The following is a 9,199-nucleotide window of genomic DNA, read 5'->3' as shown; positions in this document are numbered from 1 at the left end:
TAGTTTTCAGGTTACATATCCCTCCCATTAGGCTCATCCAATTACACCCCTCAGACCACTCCCAGACAGTCCTAGCAATATTCTAGCTTGAGAAGTTGATCTTTGCTTAGAAGCTATTTTTATTTATTTTTAACCATTTTAATTCATAACAGTTAACACGGAATGAAGAAATCAGCATTTAATGAATCATTTTATTTACAGAAATTGTTTCAGTTAAAAGAGTAAAATAAATATTCTGAATACAGTCTTACATGTTAAAGCATTTGTACATGGTTGTGTGTAGCTGACTAGCATTTGTACATGGTTGTGTGTAGCTGACTAGCATTTGTACATGGTTGTGTGTAGCTGACTAACCTTCAGTTTGTGTTTATATACAGTGTATGATATAATAAAGTTTCCAAAACACTTGCAGTCAGTCTAGAAAATGTTACTACACAATAGCAATCCACACAATATTAAAATGACAAGATTTTCTTGTTATGAAGTGTTAGTCGTTTTATCCAATGCTCAACGCCCATCTTTCAGTCTCTCATCCTCTCAGGGGTCAGAGGTCATAGTGTATCTGTGCGGACTCAGTGACTGTTTCAAAGTCGCAGGTTCCTTGCATGACTCTTTCTCTGTGGTAACACCTGTGTCCGAGTCCTGCTGCTGTGAGGGTGAGCTGTCTGATGGTGTGCCCGTGCTCTCTGGTGCCCCCTTGCGTTCTTCTTCCTGGTTGCAGCCCCGGGATATGAGCTCCTCCATGGGGGAGCGGCAGCTGTGGCCCTCCTTCTCCTTACAGTTCCTCCACTTCATCCTCCGGTTCTGAAACCAGATCTTCACCTACAGTAGACACACAGGTCAGTGAGAGGTTCATTTTGGGGTGCCAGTTGTTTTGTTTAGTCAAATCTAAGTCTATGATACAGCAGGGAGCATTATCTCTATTTATTCAGTCTGTTTGAAGTGCCACAATTATACTTTTCTAATTAGACAAACACTTAGAGCATATGCAATTTTAGTCTACTTCTCTGCTTTTCAAATCTAAAATAAGAACAGAAATATCTTCTTCCAATCAAACATTACAGCTGTTTTAGTAGCCACCTCAACTACAACTGAAATGTTGACCACTTTCCCCCTACTTTAGACAAAAGCTTAGAGGGTATGACATCTTGGTCTACTTCTTACAATTATCACAGTAGTGATAGCAGTATTGTAATAACATTTTAAGATGAGGGACACTTACCATAGAAGATATTTACTAAATCTAGGCTGGAGCACTCATACCCAGTAAGATGTGTTTGCATTCAATGAAGAGGTGATATGAGAAAAAAGCATGATGTGTCATAGGATATAAAATGGGGTTGTAATGGTGACCTCCGACCTATACCTACAGTATATGGTATCCTACCTGGGATTCCTTCAGGCTGAGATCTGCTGCCAGTTTGTTTCTGTCTGTCTTGCTGATGTATTTCTGTCTTTTGAACGTTTTCTCCAGCTCCTTCCTCTGCTCATCCGAGAACACCGCCCTCCTCAGGATTCCTCGCCGGGATTTGGGGCTCGTATCCGGGGACCACATCGGAATATAGGCTCCCTCTGAAAGGTCAGAGGTCAGAATCATTCATATTCATGTTTGTATTCCAGCTAAAAAATAACCTGACTTGAGGAAAGGCAAATGTCATTTTTTGCATTGGGTTATTATGGATGAGTACATTTATTTTCATTGACATATGTTCTCTGTTGCATGAATGCAATGGAACATTTGCCCTACTAGATACAAGTACCAATATTTTAATATGGAAATGGATGCAAGGTGAACAAAGTCAATAACAAGAAATTATTTTAATACACAAGTTAAATATATTACTGTATATTCCCACATCAAGTGGACTGAAATAGAAAATCATCCTAATTAATGAATGGAAGTTTTGGTATTAAAATGCATTATTGCTCTGGCTATCATATCCAGTCCAGTCCAAAGCACTGAATACATCCTTATACTGATTATATACTTAACAAAAATATAAATGCAATATGCAACATTTTTCTAAGATGTTACTGAGTTACAGTTCATATCAGTTAATCAGTTCATTTAAAAAAAATAATTTGGCCTTAATCTATGGCTTTCACATGACTGGGAATACAGATATGCATTTGTTGATCACAGTTACCTTAAAAGAAATGGGCCTCACAATGAGCCTCAGAATGTCGTCACAATATTTTTGTGCATTCAAATTGCCATCGATAAAATGCAATTGTGTTTGTTGTCAGTAGCTTATGCCTGCCCATACCATAACCCCACTGCCCCCATGGGGCACTCTGTTCACAACAATGACGTCAGCAAACTGCTTGCCCACCCGACTCCATACACGTAGTCTGCGGTTGTGATGGGCGCACTGCCAAATTCTCTAAAATTACATTGTAGACAGCTTATGGTAGAGAAATTAACATTCAATTCTCTGGCAACAGCTCTGTGGACATTGCTGCAGTCAGCATGTCAATTGCACACTCGCTCAAACAACATGGGACCAACACATTTTGGTCAGTGTAAAAGGCAGACTCACGCATCTACTAACTGCCTCACTTCGTCACTCACTATCTACATGGATTGTGTCCATTTTCCATCACTCTTATACACACTTACTCTCCACTACTTAGTTTGCATCAATCTGTCTAATTTAACAAAATGGGGGTGACTAAAGAGAGAATGGAGACCCATTTTCACAGAGGAGAAAGAGATTGGGTGAAGAGCAATCCCACACTGCCTGACTGACGCACAACAAGAGTCAAGTGGAACATTTGACCAAATCCCATTGAGCAATGCCTTTTTAATCTGTACGACAAATCTGCACACAGACCACCTCTGGGGTGCGAGTAACCGGTTAGATGCGCTCCTCAGGCCTCAATGGCTACCACTTAAATGGAGTTTTAACAGGTCACTCCCAAGGGCTTCATGGTCTGAGCGCACAACCCTTAGGGTCCTACCACAAAGGCTGTTCATTGAAAGGACACTACTCGCTGTCTCAGCGTTCCTCACTAAATATTTTCTCTTGCAGGTATGGGCCCGGTTCTATGGGAAGATGAGTTCGAATAAGTCTATACACTTTCATTGAGTGTTTTATGTTCAGGTCAGGGGACTTTAAATGGAAAGGAATGAGAGTGAGTTGACAGGAAAAGGAGGGAGTTGAGGAGCTGGTTTCTGTGGCCACACAAAGAGGGAGTGGGCAGCCCCCTTTCTGCAGAGGAATAGCTGTTTTCTGTGTTTTTGTGCTTCGCAGAGTTTATTACTGCAGTGAAAAATTGCAGCGGGGTCCCTTGTGGATGGGGGAGTGAAAGTGCTGATTGGTCACGGCATTGTCCTGTTGCTGGGCACTGTGGGAAAGTGTCAGCCCACTAAGAAGGCTCAGGGAACCGGGGGAGGGGGGGGGGGGCAGGGGGTCTACTGAGGGATTATATTTGCTGCCTCACTTGTCAGGAGTCAAAGGACCTAGCAACTAGCATCACAACCCTGACAGAAGTTAGGAGAAATCAATGCTGCCCTCGTCATGAGACTTTCACTATGAAAGGTTAATACAGACTTCAAAATAAATCCAATTACATGACACAATTCAAATCCATATAGATTCTGGTTTCATGGAAATATTTTCCATGAAACCTACACTAAATCATTTTAGGAGCCTCATTATATAAATAAATCCCCTCCTTTGGCAATTCGGAACATTAGCAGTTTGGTCACACTGATTCAATTATCACAGTTGGACGAAATATCAGCCAAACTGTCCTATGTGCTGAGACTCAGCTCACAGAGATGCAATACGAATGTCACACAGAGACCAATAACAGTTACATGGCATACCTCTTATTAATACAGTCCTAATCTGACAGAGACAAGGCGCTCTGCACACTTGAGTGGGCCTGTGTGCGTATCTATATGACTCCAAATGGGGGCCTTAATGGCCATAAAAGCACCCCACCCCCACCCCACCCCGCTCCACAACCTCCCCCCCCACCCCTAAATGGTCTAAATAGCCGTGAATGGTCATGAATAGCAGTGCAGAGAGTTGAGTGGAGAATTAGCTCCTTGGCATTGCATCAGTAATTAGCCATAGAGAATATGGGAGACCCTGCTGTTAATGATTAGAGAGGAGCTGAGGCATCGCTGATGAAGTGTTAAACACTCACCAGAGAAGACAAGTGGAGGGCTGGACCCACCACAGCACACTGCTGCCAGCACATACTGAGGGCGCCGTAGAAACACACTGCTCAACAGGCCTGCAGAGAGAAGAGAGAAAGGGAGAAGGGGAAGGAGGAATAGAGAGGGGGAGAAGGGGAAGGAGGAATAGAGAGGGGGAGAGAGAAAGAAGGGGGAAAGGGAGAGAGAATATGGAGAGAGGGGGTAAGTTAAAGTAAAAAATAGCATGAGCAGAGAGACATATAAGGTGTAATTTCAGAGGAAACACAGAATCTCTTTTAGTGGGTTTTATTACACCCCCAGCCCCGCACACTTAATTATACTGGATTTTATATACTGGAGTTTCCTGGTAGACTTTCCCCACAGGTTCCGTTATTCTCTACAGTAGCTGAAAGGGAATAGGAGAGATACTTAATGGTGCAGTTACGAGTGCCTCTCTCACTTTATAACTACTGATGGATGCTACCCACTTTATATGTAAACTGAGTGTACAAAACATTAGGAACACCTGCTCTTTCCATGACGTAGTCTAACCAAGTGAATCCAGGTGAAAGCCATGATCCCTTAAATACACTTTAGTCAGAGTAGATGAAGGTGAGGAGACAGGTAAAATAAGTATTTTTTAAGCCTTGAGACAATTGAGACATGGATTGTGTATGTGTGCCATTCAGAGCATGAACGGGCAAGACAAAAGACTTAAGTGCCTTTGAACGAGGTATGGTAGTAGGTGCCAGGTGCACTGGTTTGAGCGAGACAAGAACTGCAACGCTGCTGGGTTTTTCACGCAGCAGTTTCCCGTGTGTATCAAGAATGGTCCACCACTCAAAGGATATCCAGCCAACTTGACACGATAGTGGGAAGCATTGTATTCAACCTTATAAAGTCTGTGCCCCAACGAATTGAGGCTGCTCTGAGAACAAAAGGGCTGCAACTCAATATTGGGAAAGTGTTCCTAATGTTTTGTACACTCAGTGTATATACTGTATTCTAGTCAAGGCCTATCCTATAAAACCTCTGCTGTACACACCGTTTCTATTCATATACTGGCCATTATGTCCATACACACCATCATATTTATTTTATTTTTCTTTCTTGGATTTGTGTGTATTGTTTTGTATTGTCAGGTATTAATGCACTGCTGCAGGAACACAAGCATTTCGCTACACCCGCGATAACATCTGATAAATATGTGTATGTGACCAATACAATTTGATTTGATTTGAGATGGAAGCTGGTATGAGATACATTTACGACATGTGGTATGTAAGCATGTACATTTCTCTGTGCCAAAGTCTATTCATTCAATACAAATACTACATATTGCATGTTTTGGGTAGTCAAATGGTAAACATTAGAGGAGCAACTAAAAAGTTTTAAAAATGACTCTGACTTTCATTATTGTCATGTGTATAATAACTACTACGTGTTATCTTTTAGAATGGGTCTTATTTGTAGTAAATATCCATTATAACCTGCAAGTGAAGATGAAGTTTCTAATGTTTTAGAATTGTATTTACTTTATTATCGAAAGTAAAACACATAAAGAAAATGTCAGTCACACTTTAGGTTTAGAACAAAGATTAAGGTTATGGTTAGGGCTAGGGTAAGGGTTAAGTTTATGGTTAGGGTTAGGTTTAGAACAAAGATTAAGGTTATGGTTAGGGCTAGGGTAAGGGTTAAGTTTATGGTTAGGGTTAGGTTTAGAACAAAGATTAAGGTTAGGGCTAGGGTAAGGGTTAAGTTTATGGTTAGGGTTAGGGTTAGGTTAAGAACAAAGATTACAGGTTAGGGTTAGGGCTAGGGTAAGGGTTAAGTTTATGGTTAGGGTTAGGTTTAGAACAAAGATTAAGGTTAGGGTTAGGTTTAGAACAAAGATTAAGGTTAGGGTTAGGTTTATAACAAAGATTAAGGTTATGGTTAGGGCTAGGGTAAGGGTTAAGTTTATGGTTAGGGTTAGGTTTAGAACAAAGATTAAGGTTATGGTTAGGGCTAGGGTAAGGGTTAAGTTTATGGTTAGGGTTAGGTTTAGAACCAAGATTAAGGTTAGGGTTAGGGCTAGGGTAAGGGTTAAGTTTATGGTTAGGGTTAGGGTTAGGGTTAGGGTAAGGGTTAAGTTTATGGTTAGGGTTAGGGTTAGGTTAAGAACAAAGATTACAGGTTATGGTTAGGGCTAGGGTAAGGGTTAAGTTTATGGTTAGGGTTAGGTTTAGAACAAAGATTAAGGTTAGGGCTAGGGTAAGGGTTAAGTTTATGGTTAGGGTTAGGTTTAGAACAAAGATTAAGGTTAGGGTTAGGGCTAGGGTAAGGGTTAAGTTTATGGTTAGGTTTAGAACAAAGATTAAGGTTAGGGTTAGGGCTAGGGTAAGGGTTAAGTTTATGGTTAGGGTTAGGTTTAGAACCAAGATTAAGGTTAGGGTTAGGGCTAGGGTAAGGGTTAAGTTTATGGTTAGGGTTAGGTTTAGAACCAAGATTAAGGTTAGGGTTAGGGCTAGGGTAAGGGTTAAGTTTATGGTTAGGGTTAGGTTTAGAACAAAGATTAAGGTTAGGGTTAGGGCTAGGGTAAGGGTTAAGTTTATGGTTAGGGTTAGGTTTAGAACAAAGATTAAGGTTATGGTTAGGGCTAGGGTAAGGGTTAAGTTTATGGTTAGGGTTAGGTTTAGAACAAAGATTAAGGTTAGGGTTAGGGCTATGGTAAGTGTTAAGTTTAGGGTTAGGTTAGAACAAAGATTAAGGTTAGGGTTAGGGCTAAGGTAAGGGTTAAGTTTAGGGTTAGTTAGGCTATGGTTAGGGTAAGGGTTTGGGTTAAGGTTAGGGTAAGGGTTAAGTTTAGGGTTAGGGTTAGGGTTATGGTTAGGGCTAGTAAGGGTTAAGTTTAGGGTTAGGGTTATGGTTAGGGTAAGGGCTAGGGTTAAGTTTAGGGTTAGAATAAGGATTGGGGCTAGGGTTAGGGTTAGGGTTAGGGTTAGGGGTTAAGTTTATGGTTAGGGTTAGGGGTTAGGGGTCAGGGTTAGGGGGTTAGGGTTAGGTAAGTTAGGGTTAGGGTAAGGGTTAGGTTTATGGTTAGGGTTAGGGTTAGGGTTAGGGTTAGGGGGTTAAGTTTATGGTTAGGGTTAGGGTTAGGGTCAGGGTAAAGGTTAAGTTTAGGGTTAGAATAAGGATTGGGGCTAGGGTTAGTAGATAGTTAGTTGAAATATTGCTAATCATCTGCAGATGAACTATCCAAATAAAGTGTTACCTAAATGGCAGTATAGCAAATGGAATTTGTATCTGATACAATTTTCTGATATTTTGAACTGAAGGCATGGAAGAATAAGTTGATAGGATGAAGAGATTACACTTCCTTACAGTGTCTTTTTAATGAGACATCTTTATAAATAGGATTTGTTCTGAACAATAAGTATTTTCTGAAAATGTGCTTTACTTCGACTGATTCTAAATATTTCAAATCATGTTGCATTCATTTTGACACGAGGGAGAGTCGAAACAACTGGTTTTGTCAATTCTAAGGCAGATACATTTTTAATAAATATATATATATAATAATAATAATATATGCCATTTAGCAGACGCTTTTATCCAAAGCGACTTACAGTCATGTGTGCATACATTCTACGTATGGGTGGTCCCGGGAATCGAACCCACTACCCTGGCGTTACAAGAGCCATGCTCTACCAACTGAGCTACAGAAGGACCACTATATATAAAATCAAATCACATTTCCCCCATGTATAGTTTCAAGGGCCTACACATTAGGTCTCACAACCACCAATATAATATAATAATATCATCATGTGGTGTATTATATACCATTGTACCTGAGTGTGGATGAGGAGGAAGCCCTCTGTCTTTGACTCGTTCACAGTTTTTACTCTGGCCCTCATAGAAAACATGCAGAGGGCCCCAGGTGCTCCAGTAGGGGCCGGTCGAGGGCTCCTTGAAGAGCCCACTTGTTGGTCCACCTGAGGTGGGCGAGGAAGAGGATGAGGAAAAGGATGGCCCTGCCGAGCGCAGCAGGTTGTCTATGAGGAAGCTCTTCCCAGAGATGCCAAAGCCTGGATGAGTAGGTGATCCTGCCTCCATATTCTCCTTCTGACCACCGATCATCCTGTTCACTGTGACCCTAAGGAACGCTCCCTCACCCGATTAAGGAAACCCCGCACCTCTCTGATTCAGAGGGGTTGGGTTAAATGCGGAATACACATTTCAGTTGAATGCATTCAGTTGTACAACTGACTAGGTATCCCCCTTTCCCTTTCACTCACCTCACAGTACAGCCCATTAGTCTCAGCAGCCACAGAGCCAAGTTACAGAAGACTCAAATTTGAGATATAATCCCTCCAAGTCTCCCCAGACCACGGCCAACTTCATTAAAGTCCCAGGAAAAGAAAAGCTCTCTCACTCTCTCGCTCTCTCTTCTTCTCTTCTCTCTTTCTCTTCTCCTCCAGGATCTGCACTTTGCTCCAGGGCTACTGTGTGATTGGCTAAGAGGCTCTAATGTGATTTTCAATTCAGATAAGACTGGGTGCTTTCTGGAGTGGCAGAAGGTGGGCCCGTCTCCATTCATTATGTCAACTTGCCTATTAAATGATAGACACCAGATAAAATGGACTGCTGGCCAAAGTTTAACGTGCACCAAGCATATTTCTCAGCCCTGCAGTAAATAGTTCTCTTTTCTGCAGCTACCTTAGAGCAGCCATTGTGTCCCATAGAAAGGCATGGACATGAAATAGTTTGCATCTCATTTGTGCGAACAATGCATAATAATACTAGTTTGGTTTGATCTAGGTCACTGTTTAAATATGAATTTTGATGCAAGGTAACATAACTAGAAAAAAAGTGAATTCCCACAAAGAATGTACATTGCCTTCTCATATCTTTACTTTTCAAGAGTTAATCATTTTATAATTATTCTTATTGAGTAATACCGTGCACATTTGAGGTAGAATTTAAATATCTACTACATTTTTTTAATTAAATGTTTTGGTCAAGAATGGAATTTGATCTCAATTACACTTAACTTTAATTGACCAC

The 9,199-nt window shown here is 41.1% G+C and overlaps 1 protein-coding gene across 1 annotated transcript; it reads right to left on the bottom strand.

The window, feature by feature from the left end:
* Positions 1–247: 247 nt before the first annotated feature.
* LOC118358741 (homeobox protein DBX2) lies at positions 248–8,581 on the bottom strand. The gene is made up of 4 exons (XM_035736673.2): positions 7,984–8,581; positions 4,159–4,248; positions 1,388–1,572; positions 248–822 (listed from the first exon to the last, which is right to left on the bottom strand). The coding sequence occupies exons 1-4, from the start codon at positions 8,270–8,272 to the stop codon at positions 538–540; spliced, it is 849 nt and encodes a 282-aa protein (XP_035592566.1). The 5' UTR covers positions 8,273–8,581; the 3' UTR covers positions 248–537.
* Between the last annotated feature and the right edge of the window lie 618 nt (positions 8,582–9,199).

This window comes from Oncorhynchus keta, chromosome 26 (genome assembly GCF_023373465.1).
Source record: "Oncorhynchus keta strain PuntledgeMale-10-30-2019 chromosome 26, Oket_V2, whole genome shotgun sequence".
Taxonomy (NCBI): Eukaryota; Metazoa; Chordata; class Actinopteri; order Salmoniformes; family Salmonidae; genus Oncorhynchus; species Oncorhynchus keta.
The sequence above is the reverse complement of the archived record's forward strand: the minus strand, read 5'-3'. Positions and strand labels throughout refer to the sequence as shown.